The 23,344-nt window shown below is 47.2% G+C and overlaps 1 protein-coding gene across 15 annotated transcripts in view; it reads left to right on the plus strand.

Annotated features, from left to right (window-relative positions):
* MYO18B (myosin XVIIIB) overlaps positions 1–23,344 on the plus strand; it is a 198,265-nt gene that overhangs the window by 138,401 nt on the left and 36,520 nt on the right. For all 15 annotated transcript variants that reach the window (XM_065568882.1, XM_065568889.1, XM_065568886.1 and 12 more), the window contains 2 exons: positions 653–790; positions 4,269–4,454. In XM_065568882.1, coding sequence (XP_065424954.1) covers positions 653–790; positions 4,269–4,454 — 324 coding nt within the window. The remainder of the gene's footprint in view (positions 1–652; positions 791–4,268; positions 4,455–23,344) is intronic.

A 23,344-nucleotide genomic window follows, 5' to 3' on the forward strand; every position in this document is an offset into this window, starting at 1 on the left:
TTGGTCTAATCTTCTTTCCAAGGCTGCCTCTGGAGTTCCAGGTGCCAGCCAAAATCCCGCCCTGGGACAAAGTGCACAATTTCACACATAAACTGTCCTCGAAAGATTTGAGAGGAAACCCCCCCACACCCAACTGGGTGAAAAATTGCCAACATTTTTCTGTTTGTAAAACCACAGAATGCAATGAATTGTTTGCACAATCTTCACACAAACAATACCACAGGAAGCTTGGGAGTATCGCTGCCACCTCCGAGGTACAAAAAAGCGGGACATCAGCGATAATCCTGAGCCCATAAAACTGGACAGCTGGCAGTGTGTAGTGAGCACCTTACAGATTTCCCAGGTCAGTTACCTCAAAAAAGTGATGTTCCTGGGAAAACCTGGACAGGTGCCAACCCTCCTGGGGCGGCAGTATCTTCTGTACAGCACAGCACTTCCAGCGTGTTTTGAGACGGGACTGTTGAAATCTCTCTATCCCCAGTGGATTTGGTGCAGCCAGGAGAAGTCTGCAGGGTAGACAATAGGGCAGAGCGGGGTTAATAAAAGAGGGCTGAAAGGGGCTGAGGAGCGTTTGAGCTGGTTCTGAAGTTTCCAACCAAAAGCCTGACGAATCATGACCCCCGTCTTTCCCCCACTCTCTTCTCTAAAACAGCTGCAGATGGCTCAGGCCCGGATTGCTTACGTGGAGCAGTCCATGGTCGAACGCTCAATCGTCAGTCGACAGGAAGCGCTGATCTGCGATCTGGAGAACAAGCTGGAGTTTCAGAGTGTGCAGATCAAGCGGTTCGAGGTACGGCGTATTTCTTAGCCTCTTATTTGCCTCTAACACACAAAGGGAAAATCCCTGTGAAAAAAGTGGTTGCCTTTGGGACAGGCATGTGCATTGGCAATGCCCCCTCCCATCCCTCTCCTGCAATGTCAACCATCCTGTCCAGGTGATAAATTGGCCTGAATCATGGGTGCTCCAAGGCAATGCAGCTACTTCTGGTGTGGAGGGAAGAGACCAAGTGGCTCACAGCGTAGTGCAAAACAGTAGGACAAGAGGCTCTGGAAACCAGAGCAGACTCCTAGCCTTATGAAAATTGCCCTGGGATCTTTCCTACCCAGAGCAGAGAGCAGCTTGTGTGGTCACATCTGTAATGCCCCCAAAGCATGGAACTCTTTGCATTGCCCTTGGACGGGTGAGAGGCCGAGTCAGCTCAAGCCTTCTCTTCTGGAATCTGGGGCTCTGACCAGTCTGTGTATTTCATACCAGGGAGGTTAATTATTCCTGCTTTATTTTATTGCTGTATTTACTGCAAGCCAGCAGCGTGCTCAGTGCTAGACAAGCATGGAAGGAGATACGGCCCCTGCCTCAAGGCGTATAGCAATATATTTATTTACGACTCAGCACATTGATCAAAGTTAGGGTTACCATATTTCAGCAAGCAAAAAAGAGGACAGGTGGAGCCCCGCCCTAGCCCCGCCCCTGCCCCTCCCACTTCCCGCCCCCCCAGAACCCCCAACCCTCCCCCCATTCCTTGTCCCCTGACTGCCCCCTCCTGGGACCCCTGCCCCTAACTGCCCCCCAGGACTCCACCCCCTATCTAAGCCTCCCTGCCTCTTGTCCCCTGACTGCCCCAACCCTTATCCACACCCCCACCCCCAGACAGACCCCTGGGACTCCCACGCCCCATCCAACCACTCCCCACCCCCTGACAGCCCCCCCCAGAACTCCCAACCCATCTAAACCCCTCTGCTCCCTGTCCCCTGACTGCTCCGATCCCTCTCCCCACTCCTGCCCCCTGACAGCTCCCCCCCAGAACTCCCAGCCCCCCACCCTCCCGCTCCTTGTCCCCTGACTGCCCCCCTCCTGGGACCCCTGCTCCTAACTGCCCTCCAGAACCCCACCCCCTACCTAAGACTCCCTGTTCCTTGTCCCCTAACTGCCCCCTCCTAAGACCCCCCCCAACTGCCCCCCAGGACCCTACCCCCTACCTGTACCCTGACTGCCCAAAACTTTCTCCACTCCCCCCAAAAAGCCCCCCCCGTTTCTTGACTGCCCCCTCCAGAACCTCCCTGCTCCTTCTCCTGCCCCCTGGCCCCCTTACCCTGCTGCTCAGAACAGGGTGTTGGGCTCTGTGCGAGCCGAGCCGGACACGTGGCTGCGCTCCCCAGCACAACAAAACCCGGTCCCTGGCCCTGCACAGGGCTGCTGGACCGGGCTGCAGGGGAGAGCTGCCGGCTCAGAATGCAGGGCGGATCTGGCTCCTCTACAGCTGCTCCGGAGTCCAGCCCGGGACTTTCCTGCAGCCCTCCCAGCTGCTCGCTCTGCTCTGCCGGGGGAGGGGGGAAATCCCGGACATTTTGAGTGATTTACAAATTCCCCCCGGACGCTATTTTTAGCACAAAAAGGAGGACATGTCCGGGTAAATCCGGACGAATGGTAACCCTATCAAAGTGCCTTTCAGTCAGTGTCACAGGGCTGCGTGGTATAGTCCAAAATCCAGCCCATTAAAATCAGTCAAGGCATGGTAGCTACATCAGTGTACACATCGAACAACCTAGGCGCTTCAACCCTGGCCTATAGTCGTTTATGCTCATTTCCTTTCATGTCATGAGATAAAATATAAATACCCATCCCCACCCCCACTTACATGTGAGTAATTGAGGGGAGGCCAAGAACATGTAGTGGGGTCACTTCACAATGATGGCGACATAGACAGCCCTGAGCTGCTGGGCCCGGCCCCGCAGGAGAGCGGTCTCTAAAGGAAAGGCATTTCAGAGTTACCCAGGCTGCACTGGTGGCTCTTGATTTCCCTCATGCTGTTTAACCCTTTGTGTCTGTGACCCCCAAAGCTCATTCTCTGGCAGCCTCCTGTGAGGTCATTGCCATTCTGTGGGTGCCCTGGGTGCGGCTCACTTCCCATCCCCTCCTCTTTGATCCCATCCGTCCTCTAACACCTGAGCTGAGATACAGACACCAAGAGGCCTTGGGAAATGACAGGCCACTTCCATATCGGAGCCTCTCTGCTCACATTGCCACAAGCCTGGCTTTCATCCTTCCTTCAGTTCCTGCCTATCGAATCCGGAGTAGCAGAGCCCATCCGCTGCTCTGTGGTGAGATGTAGCTAGGACAGGCTCTGTGACCTGGACTCCACTGAGAGTTCCTGGAGTGACTCTGCAGAGATCAGGCCTTCCATCATTGTGCGTTTGCCAGTTCTGCTGAGCAGTGCCAGCTTTCAGTTAGACCTGTCGAGGATGCTGTGATTGATCCTGGAGCTGAAGGCTGGGAGTGCTAATGTGAGCTGTTGTTTTAAATGAAGGATAGCTGAGAGATCAAAATATTTGTACAGTACCATGTGTTTGTCTCAGTCTGGTGAGTTCTAATGTGTCTGCTTTAAACATGGGGAAAGGGAAATATACCAGCAGGATGGGAAAGGAGAGAGGAAATGTAATGCAATGCGGCGCTTGCCTCACAAATTGGTTCCCTGCTCTAGGCGATGGGTAATGGTTGATGGGGACACAGAAGGGCCACTGTGTGCCACTACTGCATTGTGATTGGAGCACTGCCGAAGCTCTCAGGGGCCTTAAAACTGACCCCAATAAGTGCAATGGGCTATACCAGGGATAGGCAACCTATGGCACACGTGCCGAAAGCGGCACATGAGCTGATTTTTAGTGGCACTCACACTGCCCGGGTCCTGGCCACCGGTCCGGGGGGCTCTGCATTTTAATTTAATTTTAAATGAAGCTTCTTAAACATTTTAAAAACCTTATTTACTTTAGATACAACAATAGTTTAGTTATATATTATAAACTTCTAGAAAGAGACAGTCTAAAAACGTTAAAATGTATTCCTGGCACGCGAAACCTTAAATCAGAGTGAACAAATAAAGACTCGGCACACCACTTCTGAAAGGTTGCCGACCTCTGAGCTATACAATGAAATTAAAGAGCCATCATTTTAAAGCCAACCAAAGGAAACAGTGCTTTGTGGAGTTCACAGTCAGCCTGTATGGAATTCATTGCATCACAGGATCACTAGACAAACACGAGCTGCTTAATATCAGGACCATTATGAGCATTTGTGGCAATGTTTCATACAATAATAAGTATATATAAACTTCATGCTTCAAGGCATCAGCTGACCTTCTGTAGGGGTCAGGAAGGGAGAGCATTCCTACAAGTACATCACTATAAAAGAGTAAAGAATGGGGAAGAAACTCTTTGTAATCTTTTATTTCAGAAAACCCCTTTGCCTTTTGTCCCCCTCCCTATCACTCCAGATGCTTGTCCTTCGGTTGCGAGACAGTGTAATAAAGATGGGTGAGGAGTTGGAGAAGGCCGCAGAGTCGGAGGCTCGAGAGAAGGAGAACACCAAGTATTACCAGATGCGCATGGAGGAGATGAAAGCAGATATGAATGAGCTGGTGCAGAGAGAATTGGAAGCCAGTCACAGGCGTATGGAGCTGGTAAGAAGAGGAGTGGGCTATCATATAAGAGAGGGTATTGCCTTGTGTCAGATGCCAATGGACTCTCCTAGGCTGGGGTGCTGGGAAGGGCGCATTGTGGCATCAGTATCTCTTTACGCCTCATGGATATGACCCGGTTTTTTTCAGATAATCAAGTCTGGTTACCACTTGCCCAGCTCTGCATTGTTCTGAGATCTCCATCACTCGGGTGCTTAGATACTTGACTGGATTTATTCTGGAGCTGTGTTGCCTTTTAGTGGTTAGTTAGAACATAATTGCCAGATGCGTGGACAGTCTGGTGCATGGGAAGCAGAGACATGCATGAGCTGCCACGGCAGATGCAGGTTTAATTCATCCTGCCCTATGTCTTGGGGCCTTCTAGATATAAACCAATTTCTATCCAGCAGCCTTTCACGTGGGTGCTGCTCTGCTATGAAATCTAGTAGTTGGCGCATATCATAACAACATACACCGGGGGATGCTGTGATGCTGGAAAATAAATTATGTCCTGAGTTGTGCTAACTAATTGGCCTAGCCTAGCCAGTTTGCTCTCAGTCCCAGCATGGTGGGAGGGTCCTGTAGAGTTTGCAATGCCCATTGCTGTCTGTCGCACACCATTTTTTCTTTGGAAGCCTCCCAATAACCTGCAGATTGGCCCAAGGGTCCCAGAACAACAGGTAATTTTCTGCTTGATGTTCTATGTGCTCGATATTTCGAGATAGGTCTAACCAATTTATTGTTAGAGTTGGCCCTCAAGCAGGGTAAGTAATGTTTTATGGGCCACTTCCTCCCACTGCTTGTCCTGGATTTCTCTAATGTCAGCCACATCAGGTTTGGTTTTGACAAGCGGAGCGCTGCGAGCAATCAGCGCAGCTCTCTGGCGGTGCGGTATATCGCTTTCCCTCCCCTCTCATGCCCAAATCATTTAACTGAGCCTGTTATTCTGGCGCTCTAGCATCCCACTCTTCACGTAGCCTTGGCCAGTGCAGCTAGGCAGTCCCTGTAGTGATTGGCTTTATCAAATAAAGGAATTGCTTTGCTTCCTCAGCTCCAACAAATACTGAGAACTTTAGCCAGACCAGTGCTGGCTGGGAATTTTCCAACAACACAGAGTTTTTTCAGACAATGCCGATTTGTCAAACCCAAAACGTTTTGTGGAAATGTCCAGTTTTGATGAACTTTCATTGACTCGCAGGCAGGATTCCAGGTGGGCTACCAGGTTCTGCAGCTCCAGAGCATCCCTGCTGTGAGACTGGGGCCTGCTGGCCTGAGAGTCTGCAAGTCCTGGGATAGTCTGCGTGGCGGAGCTGCCCTGAGGCCATGGGCTCTGGGAGCCCCGGCATCTGCTGACTGAAATTGATAATGATTCTTGTCTGTTTCCCGGCTGGCAGTGGTGAAACTGATCAGAATCCGGACGATCTCCATCAGCAGCTGCCGGGGCCCCGGGAACACATTTTGTTTCAGAAACACTGTGTATTCCAAAATGAAAAGTTTTCAGAATTTCCAGTTCACAGGACATTTGTTAAAAATGTGGTTTATTGGACGAGGACTGAGAAATGGGAGGAGCAGCCTTAGGCCAGCACGTGTGTAGTCCTGAGTGCAGTGCCCTCGGCCATCCACCAGGCAAAGGAGCTGGGCGTAGTTGTGTTTCTGCCCTTACCCTGGAGATCCTGAACGTTCGTGTGTTTGCAGTATCATAGAGGATGTTTTCCTGTGTTAATTTTCAAGGGAAGGGGTGGATTTGGGGGATGTTACTTCACGGGTGATTATTATTGATGTAATATTTTATGACAGGCTTTCGGTAATAGGGTGTGACTTGTTGCGTGGTGTGACTTGTTGCGTGGCGTTCCCTTCTCCTCCATGCGAGGGGAGGATGCGCTCTCGTCTCATCTCTTCTCCCATTCATAATTGTGCACCCCACTTACTCTCCTGTTCCTCACTGCATAGCACCCCTGGCAACCAGAGCAATTGCTTACATAGAAGAGCAGAGCTCCATTCGTCACTCTGCCAGCATGTGTTCAGTTGTAACATGGGGTTACAGTATGGAAAAGGTTGCAAACCACTGATCCAGAATGATCAATAGTAAACTCTTCTATTCACCCAGCCCTATCCCTCCTTCCCCATCTCATGATGTTGAACAGAGGCACAACTAGGAGCCATCCACAATGGCCAATGTGTCTTGGTGCATTGAGAGAGGAAGGGAGAAATTTAAATGGAAAGAGACTTAACTCATGTCACAAGTTTCCCTTTTGCATCCATTCATCTGAACTGTACAGCCCGCAAAAGAGAGGACTTTCTCCATCCAAGTAGCACATTAATCAGTTGTGATGAACAATTTACCTGCTCTAAATGTACAAAACCCAGGAAAAGGTGTTTTAGTCTGAGTGATTTTTGTTGCGGGGGGCTGAAACGCACCTTGTCTTAGGTATGTTTGTATGCAAATTTTATAAGGATGGCCAGAAAATTCTGTCTAGAAAGGACCCACTCTCCCCCAGGAATGAAAGGAAATCTATCAAATGTTCCGATCAATTCCTTAATTCCATCTGAACCAGCTCTAGGCTGCACTCACAATTAAAGAGCATTGGATACTTGGCTAATTCCAAGAATGTGTATTTGCCATTTTTGCAGACTCTAGTGGTTTAACTAATTCAGAAGGGCATTCGGTAGAAATGCATCATTTTTGAAACCTTGGAAGTTGTTTTTTAGAAGAGTGCACAGGTTTTGTTAATTGCATTTGGAAAATATAAGCGTAAACATAAACAAAGAATTTTTGAATGCTTCATTGAGACATGTATGGGGCTGATGTAACACAACATCTGATACTTCAATTTCTAGGGCTAGGGTTTTGAAAAACCTAAGGCATCGGCGAGAATCCTAGTTTATGCCTCTGCCTGAGGCAACTCAAAAACCCCGTCAAAATAACAGAGCCATAAGCAAAGGCTAAAGACATGTAGGTTGATTTAAATTTACCCAGATACCAAGATATCTGCGTTTGTCTGACCTCTGCTGCCCAAATGCATGAGCCTAGTGGAAAGCAGTTAAGGAACACTGCTGTGCTAGGAGGTAAGGCCCTTCAGAAAACATTCGGGCACATCCAATGCCCATTGCCCAGGCTTGTGAGAAGAGCCACAAAAAAATCTCTTCATCCAGTGGAGGTGGGGATTGACCATTGTGTGTGGAGGGGTTGGATGAAGACCTTCTAGTGAGTTATGTTGGAATCCAGTGAGTATTTTGAGCAATCACTGAGCAGCAGAGTCTAGTATTCCCTGAAAGTGAAGGCATTCCTTGGGACTGTGTGTACTTTTAATAATGTTTAAATATAAATAAATAAATAAAATTAATGGAGATATCCCATCTCCTAGAACTGGAAGGGACCTTGAAAGGTCATCGAGTCCAGCCCCCTGCCTTCACTAGCAGGACCAAGTACTGATTTTGCCCCAGATCCCTCAGTGGCCCCCTCAAGGATTGAGCTCACAACCCTGGGTTTAGCAGGCCAATGCTCAAACCACTGAGTTATCCCTCCCCCCCATGTTTAAAAAAATAAAACATTGCAGGAGAGCTGTGATCTCAGTGCCCAGCCATGCTTGTCAACTGGTGGTGAGAACATAAATAGTTAATAGACAACCACTTATGGCTCTGCTCCTGTTAAATCCAACGTAAATTATAAATACTGCATGAATTATTCACTTAACAGTACTTCAGCCCTAGTCTGCACCTACCAAAATAAATAAATAAATGAAATAAACACAATTCTTCCTTTGTCCTCTGTGGGGTTTGGCCCCTCATTCCACTAAGTGAATTGGAGAAATGGATGGAAGAGACTTATTTATTGTACAGGTGGATTTTCAAAATTCAGTGTTCCTTCTAAGAGTGCTAAAAATTGCATTTGCAATGCTCAGATAGGTGTGAATACATAAAATGCCAATAGGTCACGTCTAGCAGTGGTGAAGCCATATGAAAATTTACGTCTAAAGGGAAATTGTTTTCCACCATTCCACTAACTTAAACCAGTGGCAAACTTGCCCAAACTCACTGTTTCCTCATGGAGATTTTTTGTAAAAGGTCTGCACAGTGGAACAAAAATAATGCTCTGTGCACAGGAGTGCGGGCTGGGAACGTGCTGCTTTATTCCAACCACATCATAAAAAAACAAAATAAAATTGAATGTGCTGGGGGTGTGGGAGGGGGGATGGCTCCCACTGACAAAGAGGAAGTAGGGAGGCGTGGAACATCGATCCATCCCCTAATACTTTGGGTAATCCAGTTATCCCCATGGTGACCACTTTACTACAGAGTTCAGGTTGGTGTCAGTGCCCTCAGTACTGACTTGTGCTTAGTGGAGATACTACCTTGGCTTCTGAGCTGGGCCGAAGGGCTGGAATTTCAGTCTGAATCCACAGGCTCTTGGTGAGTGACTCAAACCTGGACATTTGGGGGAATAGGAGCATCCATTATTCCATTATCCATTGTGGAAAATTCCGACAAGGTGCAAGGACTCGTTGGCCCCAAGGCAAAGGGCCAGGAGCCATAACATTGGCTTTGCTTTGTTAATCCTCCACACGAGAGGGCCTTATTTACCAGAGCCCGCTTTGACGTTAGTTTTCGGTGCTTGCTTCCTCGTGGAGTGAGTGGCGTGTGCTCGGGGCATCTTGCTCTCCTCTTCTGTTGTGTGTGGAAACAGTATCTGCCCAGAAGCTATGTCTCCTCCTCCTGAAAGATGTGGCTCTGCAGGACGTGCTCAGGGCTGCTGGCTGCTTCGCTTCTCTTCTCTCCGGCGCAGTGCTGAGCGCCCAGAGGTTAAAAGCTTTAGTCCCAGCCACCTGTTCTCTGTGCTACAGCGGGAACTGAAATCCTCGTCTCTTTTTTGACATGACCCTGAGTTAGCCGACTATTTAGAATAAACCCCTGGGAGCTTAAAAGCAAAACCAGCTCTCTTCTAATCTTATGTGCACACTCGTTCATTATGGGCTTGATAGGGGAATTACAGGGTGAAATTCTTTGGCCTGTGTTATACAGGAGAGGTCAGACTAGATAATCATAAGGGTTCCTTCGGGCCTTAAATGTTACGGGGCAGATCTTCAGCTGGGTTAAACTGTCATAGCTGCAATTGAGGCCCCAATAGAGCTGTGACCGTTTACATCAGCTGAGGACCTGCCCCTGTACATCTGTTAGTTATTGCAGGCTACCAGGCACATGCTGGTCAGGTTACACGGCTGGGCTGTTATATAGGGGTATGCACGAGTAGGGGTAGGCTGTAAGCTTGTCACGGGCCTTGGAGAGTCCGTGAGGATTTTCAGGAGGCCTATTCCCAGCTACCCCGCTCTGGAGGGGGGCGAGGGGGCCTGCACTGCCCAAGCATCCCAGGAGCAGCTGCAGGTGTCAGTAGCCATCTTTGAAAAGCCAGGGTCCTCGGCAATTGCTGCGGGGAGTCCCCATTGCGTGCCTTGTCCTGGCCCAGCAGTTTTCAGTGCTAGCTTGTGCAGTTCTGGCAAGTGCAGATTTCCTGGCACAGAGATGGCTAAATGCATGACATAGATTCCAATTAATAACTATAGGTTTCCTAGATCTGCATTTTAATTATTCATACTGTCACTACAAATATCAAAGTTAATACAAAGTAAATTTAAAGCACTTGTTGAAAGCACACTAGAGTGGATATCTTGCAGTAGAGGTACCTGTTGTGCTTAACATTGTTACTTACTGAACTATCTACAGCTGTTTGTATTTTAAGAGAGGGAAAAAAACTCCCTGAGGGCTGGGATTACAGCTTGAAGTGCAAAGAGGTCAACAGCACCAGTGGGAGTTTTCCACACATTAAAATGCCCTCAAAGGCCATGCAGTGTAATGAAATTCTCTAACGGAACAATCAGTAGTCATACAACTTGCCCAACTGACATAACTAGGGCCCTACCAAATTCATGGTCCATTTTGGTCAATTTCATGGTCATAGGATTTTTAAAATCATAAATTTCATGATTTCAGCTCTTTAAATATGAAATGTCAGGGTGTTGTAATTGTAGGGGTCCTGATCCAAAAAGGAGTTGTGGGGGAGTCGCAAGAGTATTGTGGGGGGGGAGGTTGTGGTACTGCTACCCTTACTTCTGCACTGCTCCTGGCGGTGGTGCTGCCTTCAGAGCTGGGCAGCTGGAGAGTGGCGGCTGCTGGCCAGGAGCCCTGCTCTGAAGGCAGAGCTGCCGCAGTGCAGAAGTAAGGGGGGCATGGTATGGTATTGCCACCTTTACTTCTGTGCTGCTAACTGCAGAGTTGGGCGCCCAGTCAAGAGATGCCACTCTCCAGCCGCCTAGTCTGAAGGCAGCACAGAAGTAAGGGTGGCAATACCGCGACACCCCTAAAATAATCCTGTGACTCCGCTTTTGGGTCAGGACCCCCAATTTGAGAAACGCTGGTCTCCCCCATGAAATCTGGATAGTATAGGGTAAAAGCACACAAAAGACCAGATTTCACGGTCCGTGACGCGTTTTTCATGGCCATGAATTTGGTAGGCATAACAGACATAACAGGTCACACGTTCTTTCCCCAGGCTGGGCTTCTCCAGCATTTATGGTGCCCTTGCAGAGAGAGGCTCCACTCACCGTGGTCCTGCCTCTTCACAGAAGCGTGGGGGTACCCCTATGCTTGGGAGGGGTGGCAATGAGAGAGGGAGCACCCTTTTCACAGTTCATGCAAGACAATGTCTCTGTAACCTGACATGTGTTTGGCAGCTAAGGGTAATGGTGCAATCAGACAGAAGCATCCTGGAAGTGTTTGTGTAACTGTAGCATCTGTGAAGTTCAGTGGAAAGTCTCCAGTTCTTCACAGCTGAGAGTCAGGCCTAAGCAGGACCATTCTGCACATGCTGGATGTGTTGCTAACACGGCCCATGTGAATAAGGTAAGCTGTGATCTGCAGGAGAACTAGTCTGACCTGCACATCACAGGCCACTGAATCCCACCTACCCCCTTGTATTGAAGCCAATAACCTGAATTAGACTAGAGTATCACAGCCCTTAGGAGACTGCACTATTGTGTGCCTCAGGCAATAGCAAGCTTCCCATTCTCCCTGGGTAAGGGATATCTTGGGCCAGGATCAGGGAATCAAGGAGAATGACAGCTGGTGAGAGTGTTCTCCAAGACTCCGTGTGTGCTGTGGCGGGAGAATGACTTGCTAAGTTAGAACCTTCTAGACCTGCACTCAGGCTAAAGCTTCCAGGTTGTAATTCTGATTCCTGGTGTAATAATTAGTTCTCAGCCTCTGGACCTCGTTAACGATGTCAGTCACTGTCCAGCCTTCCCCTGGCTTTCAACAAGTTCAGCAGCACACAGGTGGCCAGATTCTGATCTCAGTTAATGTGATTCCGAGATGCAGCCGCTCCCACTTCAGACCAGTGTGGCAGAGAGGAGAATCTGACCTTTATCTTAAAACCAAGCATGTACAAGTTTACTTTAACGTTTCTAAATGTTTCTTCTATTAATAGATGTGAAACTTTGAGCACTGTTAACTATTTTAAGTGAGATCTCAAGTATTTCTTCAAAAAATCCCATCTGGAAGATATTTTAGGCTACAGTCACAGTGTAAATAACACCTTTTATGGTTCTCATGACAGAAGATAGCCTTCCTAATTACAGTAGTGTTATCAGTGTGCTATCCAGAACGGCTTAGCACATTATAGCCTTGGTGTTTACAAACTGTTTTCATTTGCAAGACTTAATGGTTTCTCAGTCTTTGCTGGGAGCTTGATAGAAGAAACACAGGTATTTATACTCTTAGTGAGGTATATGGACTGCTGCTGGATTCTCAAAGGGGTTGCACTATAAAGCAAATTAAAGGATATCAACCGAATTTTAACTAAATGCTTTGAACAGCCGATGACCAACTTACAGCCCCCATCCTTGAACATTCCCGGCACAGGTCTTTTGGAGTTGTGCCTTTCCCTAAAAGCTAATGACTTTGCTTGATATCATCTGTGGTTAAATTTAGCTAAAGTCAATCTCTCTAAGCCCTACTTTGAGATGAGAAAGCATGATACGAAAAGCTTTCATTGGGCAATCTACCTTAGCATAATTAGATCCAGCGCATATAAGACGTACAGTTTTGTTTCGTCATTGGGAAAAAAAATTCTATAGCAATTAATCGGCACTTGCAGTTGCTAGTACCAATTACAAATAAAGCCTGTGTTTGAAAGATTAGAAACAGATACTAATCTCGTCTCGCCTGAGAGTTAGACTGGAAATTTCATCACTTCAAACTTGCTGAAAACCTCAAAGTTAATTACTTAATTAAAAATAATAATGATTGATGAATGCTGCAGGTGTACATTAAATTATTCAAATAGAGCCGATCCAAACATCTTTAATTAGATTACACTTCACTTAAAGGTGGATGGGAAATTTGACAAAGTTTATGTTGCGACAGCAGAATACACACAAAACCAACAGAGAGACATGAAGGAGCTGTAATGAATTTTCCAAGTCTTCTGACCACAAATCCATTATAGACTAAGTCACACTAAATTCTTTCACTTTGGCTAATCTCTGCTTTGCCTTATCTTGAAATGCTTTGAGGCCAATTAAACACCATTTGAGCTGTAAGAAAGAAAGGCTTGTAAATCCCTTTTCAGAGCCTTGGCGCTGGCTTAGGCTGACGAGGCAGCAAGTGGGATGGCCAGGTAGGATGTTGTTCTTAGCCATTGCCTGGGTGGTTATTTCCATGCAGGAGACTGGAAACTCTGTGGGCTGGATTCTCCCGTTTGGAACACTCAGTGGCCTTAAATCAGCCAGAGACTCCCAGTGGATAAGTGCCCCCGTGTAGGGAGAATCTGCACTGGTGTGGAGCAGACATAGTCTGGTGTAAGAGTGGCGGTGTCATGGACGCGTGTGTGTGTGTGTATGTGTGTGTGTGTGTGTGTGTGCAGGACAGTTTGGGGATGCTAACGCTGAGCCCCACTCCACCTATCCTCCCCCGGCAGAAGGGACCTGCTGGCACCAGCCTGTCTCAGAGAGGACCCCTCCTGCTAGCCCGGGTGGCTCTGAATAAGGAGGCTGGAACCTGCTCCCATTTTTCACTGCACTCGAGCCCAGCTCTGACCTAGCAGAGAACTGGGGCATGGGAGTCAGCACTTGCAGCTTCCCTTCGATCGTCTCCTTGGGCTGCTGCCCTCACACCCTGCCCGAGGGGGCCTGGCCAACGTTAACTTCCTGGGATTGCCACCAATGTCAGCGTGAGCTCCTTCTCTGGGTGTCGGCAGGCTGAATCTATGGAGAGCGGCTGCCTCTCTGGCCCCAACTCCTACCTCCTGTCCCCACACCCAGGAGGTTTCCAAGCCCTTCCAGCCGGTCTCTGCCTGGATCCATCAGATTTTCATCTCTTCTTTCCACAGAGGCAGAGGGCAGGATCTGTCCGCCTGATACAAACATTCCTGAATTTGGGGTCTGGCAGGTTGAGCCACAGTCAGCATGGCTCAAATCTAAACATGAGCCAACACCACGGGTGGTTCTCACCACAGAAAAACCATCTCGCTGTCTAGCAACAACTTTACGCGAGGCTTGAGCTTGACAGGATGGTAGGCCCAGCCTTCCCACTCCCACTTCCAAGGGGGGCTTTCTGTGCCAAGAGGATGCTATCTCACATCCAGGTCTTGAAGACCACAGTGCATGGGTGTTACTCAGTCTAAGACAAGCGAAGGAAATGCAGAGTAGGCTTGTGATTTGGATTTTCTCCTGCATGTCTGTCAAAACTACCGTCAGGTGTCAGTAAATAAATATCTTACTAGTTCCCCGATGCCTTGACAGAGCCATGCAACTCCATTTGCAGGCTCAGCAGAATTCTGTCATTCCCTATTTATGGTTTCATCCATTTTTAAAGGAATGTGTTTTGTATGAGTTTTGCCTCAATAGTGTTTTCTTTCTGTGATTATTCCAGCTGTTGATAAATTGTATAGTCAATTGTTTGACCACACTTTGGGCCATTATGAAATATACTCTAGCCCAAATAACCAGTGTCAATAAGGTTTATTAATATGGTACAGGAAAAAGACTTCGTACGAGTCTACGAAGAGCAATCCTGTGGAGTGATGGTGCATTCACCTTTCATAGAAGGTGTGATCCCCAAAGTTACATCCCTAAAGCCATCTTTATATACCCTATTTGTGTACCAGTAAAAGGTTCTATATTCGTGTCCTGAAACTAGATTCAGTTAATCAGTTTTTTACCTTATTCGTTACCGGTATCATGGTGTACTGCCCATTTATCTTTTGTTCTGAACCCATGTGTACCAGGTAATGATGCACCCTTATCTTTGTTCTGGGTACAAGCATTCCAGGCACTAAGGGGTGTGAAGACAGCTCCTAGGCTGGTACCAGGATAAATAGATTTGAGAGAGTAACTTCTTATCTGTTGTAAGGAGGAAACAATTATGTATACTGACAGTTTTCCTATCTTAAGACAAAGCTTACTTCAGCGAATGCAAGGTATTATGGGATACTTAGCATAAGTGAACATGATTATAATAAAGATACAGACCAGTATGGGATATATAACTGCTATATTAATGCTTAATAGCATGTATGCTTAAATGCTTGGAATATATATTGTGGGTAGTATTATTAGCATAATATGTATGTGTGCTAGCCAGCGTATATTAATCAACATAGCCACTGTGTTTACTGGCAGGAATATTCATGGAAAGAACACGTGTTTAAGTGAATATTGGAGACTGTTTGTGGAAAGCAAATTCTGAATTTGCAGTCTTTGCTATTCACACTAGAAACCTGACTCTAAAAGTTATGCTCCTCCAGTGGGAGGAGCAGAAACAATACCATGTGACCTATGTATCCAATCAAACCTGAACAACATAGTTTGAATTTCAAATATGGATCATTTGCAACGAACTGCCAACAGACAGTCGACTCCCCAAGAAGATTTTGTTGAAATAATTTCAAATGACCTTGAGAACATGTCAGGTGCTTGTCAATAGGTCACGAACCATTACATGAGGCCAATTGTATAAATTATCCACCACGAACTAGTCACTGCACTCTGATCATTCTCTCCTGGTCCTCCAACCCATTGCAGCTGAGGGTTTGAGCAGTTCTCATCCTTTTATTTGCAGACACCTTGGTCACTGCTGGCCTTGCTTTGCCTTCCCATTTCCAACAAGTAGAGGAGATTCTGCTCAGCTCTTGTCTCAGCTGGATTAGAATCGTGATTGCAAAAAGAAACCCAGGGCCCCTTCATTTGGCCACGTCAATAGCACACGGCGTTCTAACAAATTGCACAGCCTGGAAAGAGGCTTATCACACAGCTTTAAATCATGTCCTCTTCTAGGCCCCGGAGGTAATGCTGCATAATGTTAGCAGACTCTAGAGCAAAAGCGCCAGATTCTGATCTCTGTGACACCAGTAAAGGCAATGCAGTTACTACTCTGGATTTACACTGGAGTAACTGAGAACATAACCTGACCCACAATCAATAATTACAGACAGTAAGAACCTCCAGCCTGGGAAGTGTTTGACACTTTAAGTGTTTCAAGCATGTTAGCATGCATAATAAAACCCCATTGTCCTTGCATTCTCTCACTACCTGTTATGTAACTGCACTTGTCTTTTACTCTTTTACTTCCCTGCTTGCTGCCAAATGGAAGGTAATCTCTGGTTGGATCACTGGTTTGCTTTAAAATGTTTCTATTGAAGCCAAACAGAGTGTGCTGCATGGCTTGGATTCATTGAACCTAGCTTCGCTATTTTTTTTCTGGAGCATTCACAAAGCGGAAATAATATTTTCCCAGCACAGTGTCTCTCTTTCTCTATGCCACACTGGAAGATGTGTGGCAGATCAGTCTGGGAATTGCAGTGTCCACAAAGGACAATATGAAAGGAGAAGTTCAAAGGAGTATTTGAGGCAAAGGGCGATCTCAGGGGAAGAGCATTGGGCTCGTTTTCATAACTGAGCAGCATTGACAATTGCATTAGAAGGGCAGTGTTCCTTGCTTTGCTGATGACATATATTGCCAGAAGTTTGGTGTTTAATTAGATCAGCAGTAAATGGTCTTGTGTGAAATCTTATTTGAAGAATGTCAAGGCTGGGAACTTTAAGCATGTGACAACAGTTGAATTGCAAAATTTTCTGTATAGATTTTGAAGACAAGGTTTCCTCACTGCGACAAATAGGTTTTTGCTACATATGGCTTTTGTTATACAATAACAATGGCAGCCTGAATTCTCTTCCCTATTATCTTGGAAGACTTTAATTCATATTCCAAGTCGGGTAATATTAACCTCAGCTTTCTAAAATAAATGCTTTTGAACTATTGACTGTACGGTATTGTACAGGGTTTTTTTTGACAGTGCTGTACATTAAGGCAATTTATCCACCCACGCAGTCGGTAGGAAAATCCAATTTGGGCCACTTTGCATAAATAGATGGTACATCTATCAAATAAAGTATATTTTAGCAGGAATTACAGTAATAATCGGGGTGATTTCCACATGGAATAACTGGCAGTTCTTCTTCGATCCTGAGTAACTAGCGATTAAATAATTACAGGGTAGATACACATAAGATTAGTACAAACAGGAGACAGATCTTTAGAAAAGCTGCAAGTATGGAAAGGTTCCTGAATCCCTTTAGCATCTCAAGCCATCTATAGACGAACCCACTACTGGTTAGTGCCACCTCGTCAGTGAACACCCAGCACCTGTCCTATGCTTTACTGCGACAATTCTGTCCTCCATATACCCTCAACTAACTCCTTCTCTCCGCTTCCCCTGTTAGCTCAGCCAGCTCCCCTTTGCAATCCCAGCAGCCTTGCTTGCTTCCTGAGATTCCAGTGGCCCTCTCAACTAAACTGGTCACCCTTTAGCACCAGATAGGATGCTGCATGGGACAGTTCTGTCCTGAATGAGAGGATGGACTAGCCGGGAGCTCCCCTTCTAACCCTCTGTGAAACGGGAAACACAGCCAAAGGCAGAAACAGCTAAGCTAATAACAAAACCACTGAAAAGCAGCAGAGCCTTGTTAGTCTTTCCCAGGGTGTGGCTGATCTGTGAATAGCTGTTGCCTGGTTCCAGTAGTGTCTGGGCTCCGTGCGGCTGGAGCTTCATGTCATGGCAGGTGATAATCTGCTTCTGTGGAAAAGAGAGAGGGAGAGAGCATTTTCCATGGCAGGCATGGTGAGCTGATAGAGAAATGCATGGAAATAACAATCCCACCGCAAGAATCCTTCCAGCCCAGAGCCCCACGAGTTATTTCCTTGTGTCTAAGTGTTGCGATACACAATAGAGCAAATGGTCCTTTCAGCTGTGATATTCATTCCATCTGTGCTCCTTGGTGTGACTTGAGGTAAATGAATTGCAACGCAAACCACTGGGGGTCATGCAGGCAGCAGGAGCGGCTGATTAGAGCAACATTCATGCACTCTAAATAGCCCGAGGTTCTCAGAGTCGCCTCTCAGAGTTTTCGAATGGAGAGGGTAGATCAGTCTTCATCAGTCTTGCTTGCAGAAAAGTGGGGTGATTAGAGTTTCCAGCTTACATCACTCTGGAGAAGTGGTTCTCAACCAGGGCTACGCGTACCCCCAGGTACTCAGAGGTCTGCCAGGGGGTACATCAACTCATCTAGATGTTTGCCTAGTTTTACAGCAGGCTACATAAAAAGCACTAGCGAAGTCAGTCCAAACTAACATTTCATACAGACAATGACTGGTTTACACTGCTCTATATACTACACACTGAAATGCAAGTACAATATTTATATTCCAGTTGATTTCTTTTATAATTATGTGGTACAATTGAGAAAGTCAGCCATTTTTCAGTAACAGTGTGCTGGGACACTTTTGGATTTTTATGTCTGATTTTGTAAGCGGGTGGTTTTTAAGTGAGGTGGAACCTGGGGGTTCACACGACAAATCAGACTCCTGGAAGGGGGGCGGCCGTCTGGAAAGGTTGAGAGCCACTGCTCTGGAGGGCGCTGCCTTGTAAAGCGCTGTGCTGAATTACACTCAAGCCAAATTGTTCTTCGGATTGAGAATAGCGCTTCCTACCTGAAAGCGCTACAGCAGTGCTTCTCAACCTATTTACCATCCAATACTGCCTGTATGGCCCTGAGAGTGTCACATGGGCCGCAGCTCGGTGCCGATTGGGCTGTGAGCGGCCTGCAGGCCACAGGTTGAGAACCGGTGCGCTCCAGGACCGTCCTGCGGGAGCACTGACGTCTCACGCTCGGTACGTGTGTATTGAAATGAAGCGTTTGGGCGAGTGGATGGAACTGATCCTCCCGTCGGAGACACTGGCCCGAAATCAGCCAGGAAGCCTGGAGAAAGTGTCAGAGACCTCGCCCACCCCTGGGGGTGTGTACTGGGGTGGAGTAAAGAGCTACTGGGGAGAGTGAGGGAGGGAGGGAACCGACAGCTCGACGGGAAGGAGGTGCCTCCACCAGGGCTGCACCCAGAAAAGTAGAACAACAGCCCCAGGCTCTGGCCTCCTTCAGACTGATGCTCGGTCTGCCGGGCTTTATTTTCAAGTGAATTCACTGCAGCTGGAAGGGACTGGCCTGGCAGCCTGGGAAAGCAGAGAGGTGATCTATGCCTAGGGCAGGGACTGCATGGGCCGTGGCAGGCCCCGCTTTTCCCCCTGCTCACCGAGGAGCCCTGGAGGCAGTGACTGCCGTCCATGTCCAGTCAGACCTCGGCCTGTCTTCCGGGGGCCACTGTGCATCACCCCAATTCTATCCACACTGCACAGCCTCGCTGGCATCCTTCCTTTCGGCTTCGCACCCGACTTCTCACACAGCGTGCAGAGCTTTTAGGGGCTGACAGGACAGTTTAAATACGCTTGAACGGTGAGATACGCAAGAAAGAGACACCCCCCGCACACAAGCTAGCCAAGCTTGCGGTGCTCCCTTACTGTTGGAGCACAGCTAAGGTCACCGGGAAGGGATTGCATGTTTTGCTGGGGGCAGCGTTAAGGTCACTGGGGAAAAACTGGGTGTCATGCTGAGCGCTTGGATGGGGTGTTTCAGAAGTAACTGGGTGCCCTGCATAACTGCCCAGGCTGTGCTGAGGAGAGGGGTGTTGTTGGGGTTTGTTGTCTCTTTGGTAGCATGCTCTGTGTCCCGCCTTGACCTCCTGCTGGTGGTGTTTGTTGTGTCTCACTGACTGAGATGTTACGGGGTGGGCTCTCCTCCCCAGCCCCGTGTCTCTTAGATGCCATGCTGACAGGTGCTGTTTGCCCCCAGAGCGCTTTGTCTGTGGAGAATGCAACAAGCATGAGTCATGCTGAGATGTGTCTGGAGGTGCAGAAAGGCCACAAGCAAAACACAGCCTCAAGAATGATGCTGGAGAAAGGAGGATGGGGTGGCTGCTTTACACCTCTCGGCTGGTGAGACCCAGCTTTGGGGCCAGCAGATCTGGCCCCAGGAGGATCACTCCTGCTAGCACAGAGGGTCCTATGCCATCTCCTCTCCTGCCAGGAGGGTCTGGGGATTTCCTAGTCGGCTGCTGCTGCTCATCTCCTTGGATCTTTCTTCCTTTGTTTCCTGAGCACGAAGGATTTGTCAGAGCAATAGAAGTGGGCGCTCGGAGCATTTCTTTGTGTTTTCTCTCAATAGGAAAGTCAGAACCTCTCTCCAGGCCATTCTCAATGAGTCTGTAAAATTCATGGGGGTTGGTGTATTGAGGGGGAAATGCTTCTTGCATTTACATCAAATTTGAAACAACATGTGTCAAGGTGTCTTTCGAATTGCTATCTGGAATAATGGTGTTCTGATGTTGGGAACTTTATTGTCAGTTTATGCAAAGAAGATAATTTTTGCATTTGAAATTTAATTATGTTGATATGATTATTCCTTTCCTCGAGAAAACTGCGTGGTACAGACATGCCATGTTTGAATTTAAGCAGAAGGGCAAAATAGGTACAATTGCTGCAGGCACCAATTATGTTGATAGCAGCTGAAATCCCAGGCATATGCTAATAGGAAAGCCCAATCTATGCTATGAACAGCAGTTTTAGGGTAGCATCATCCATCTGAGGCTAAAGGAAAGATTGTCCTGCTTGAATCATCTGGAACGTCTGTCCTATAGAATGTACTTAACTCCATTCCCGTGGACTGGAGAGAGAAATTATACCATCCATGTTGAGCTTTGACCTGCTAAATTAGGGACTACTCTCAAATCCACTCTGCAGACCTCTCCTTTAGGGGGAGGGATTGCTCAGTGGTTTGAGCATTGGCCTGCTAAACCCAGGGTTGTGAGTTCAATCCTTGAGGGGGCCACTTGGGGATCTGGGGCAAAATCAGTACTTGGTCCTGCTAGTGAAGGCAGGGGGCTGGACTCAATGACCTTTCAAGGTCCCTTCCAGTTCTAGGAGATGGGATATCTCCATTAATTATTATTATTTCCTCCATCCAGCTCACTTCCATGCTCTGTGCATGGAACTCCCCAGGGTGCAGCTGGAGAGCAGAGTGTACTCTAGATACTCACCATGTGCAGTATACAGCATTTGGCTGTGTCTGCTTCTACCAGAGCTTGTCTCTAAAAGCAAAGGTCTTGATTCTGGGCAATTGACGGTAATGGGGGATTTGCTATTGACTTCAATGAAGGATCAGGCCCTCGATGTATGTACAACGTGGGATAAACTAACAACTTATTAACTTGTAGGATGGAAAGATATGAGTGTTACAATCTCTGAAACCTTCCCCAATCTATCATGTCTTTTTTTTACATGGTTTATTTACAAATTCAACTGTCCCCAGGTAAGGACGTGTGACTCAGTTGGGATAAAATAAGACCAAACCTAGACCTCTGCTCAGTCCATAAACAGCAGACATTCTGTTTATGCTTATTTGATTCTGCTCCAGCTGAGCCAATCATTTACTTGACAAATTTCTCCTTTTTTTCCGTTTACAAATTGCCTACAGACTGGTCATGAAATTCTCAAATCCCTTTGTTAATTCTTCGGAAAGTACTGAATATTCTCAGTTCACGCTGAGTGACAGATTCCATAAATCATGTCGTTTTGTTCTGTTCCCCAACTGTTCCTGCTACACAGTTATATAAGTGAAGGTACAATTCAGAATTAACTTTCAGTGAAAGTTGGAGCATTCAGACTTAAAATTTACTTTTCACATGGATTTGCACAAGTGAATTACTTGAAGGTTAATGAAAAGTGACAAATTTGCATGAAATTTTTTTTGCAGTATTGGAACAGTTCCAGTGCCTCTAATAATAACAATGACTCGACAGCTCTCAACTGTAAACCCATCTGTTTTAGGGACAACGGTATTGTTAAGCCCTGCTGCCAGCATTAATTAGAAATCTCTGTTTTCCAGCCTACCATTAACTAACCACTCTGGCCAGAAGCTGCAAAAAGAATCCCAAGCCCATTGATATCATTAGCACAGTGGCCGTGTAATGTATTAAGTCACCTGCTCAATACCATCCAATGTTAACCCCCACTCCCCACAAAATGATTGGTAACTTTGCACATCTCTGATGCCTTCGGCCACTGGCTCTCAGAGCTCTTTACTAACATGAATTCCTCCTCGCACAGCTGTGTTGGCCTCTCTGGGTTTCCCCAACAGTAAAAGTGACCTTCCTAAAATCACCCCCAGAGCAAGGTGCTGAACCCTCCCCTTCCACTGAAGTCTCTGGGAGTGGAGTTCATTCAGCACCTTGTAGGATGGGCCCAGAGTCCTTTAGAACCCAGCTCTCCAGCCCTGCAATGGAAACACTTGAGCATACGGGCCTAAGATGTCAGGGGAAGGACCGATTTCAGCCCCACGTAGAGAGCCAGCACAAGACCTAGGCACCACTTAAGTTCTACCTCACCCACCAGGCAAGATTGTGTCCTGGTCCTACACAGTCTTGCAGGGAACCCAAGGGGGCATAGGACCCATGACTCGGTATGCAGCTCACTAATGGGGTGGGAGAGAGAAGAGGTTGTGCACCTGATATCCCGTAGGGGAATGAATGGGGTAAGGAGGGGTAGAGCCATGGGTTTGCCCTCTTGTGTGCCAACCAGCAGAGCCAGCCAGCTGCGAGGAGGGAGGTAAGTAGTACTCCAGAAAGGGGTGTCACAACTTACTTCCCTGTACTAGAGACCGAGCTGAGCAGGGGGAAGACTGTAACTCGGGGTGAGTTTTGTCCCACTACTTCTGCCAGGGGCTGCCCCATCCTCCAGGCCGACCCAAGGTTTAATCTACCTCTATGGCTCTGAGTGGGACTTAGGTAGTCGCCTTGTACTGGCCTTGGTATACGGATGAATTTCACTCAACGGTCTCGCTTCCTTTCTGAGCGCTCCGTTGGCATTGCTTTTAATGGGAACTGGGGGTCCAGATCCCTTAGAAGCAGCATTGAAAATTGCAGCCTTAAAATTTGGTAGACACTCATAACAACATGTGAACACAATGTAAAACAAGCTGATGTGTACGGCAGCTGCCCAAGGAGAGAGAGCGTCCTCACAATGCAAGCTGCTGAGATTACGTTATTTGTTAATATTTCACCTCTGTAGAAGACTCCGAGGCTTTTTATTTTCACCACATTAAGTAAGAAAGCGGCTGAATTCCCAGATTCGGAGAAGCGATTCCATTCCATTGTGTTGAGGGAGGAGTGCAGTCCCCCATCGGTATGTCAGGAAAATAATAATAGAATGCAGCAAACCCAGAACGCAGCCAGTGAACTCCATTTCATTGAGTCACATCTTCCTGGAGTGGAGGAATTATTTTAATTAGGGCTGTTATCAGTATATCTGAAGGTTTGCTTTTTTATCAATAGGTTGTTTTACTGCTGGTTTTAAATTTACAAATAGCTGATTACGGATGTGGTCGCTAAAGCTCTGCGTTTTCTCCCCATGTGATTTAACACTTCCCTGCCTGTGTTCCCAGGCTAGAGTATTTTGCTTT

Source organism: Chrysemys picta, chromosome 15, assembly GCF_011386835.1.
Source record: "Chrysemys picta bellii isolate R12L10 chromosome 15, ASM1138683v2, whole genome shotgun sequence".
NCBI classification, from domain to species: Eukaryota; Metazoa; Chordata; order Testudines; family Emydidae; genus Chrysemys; species Chrysemys picta.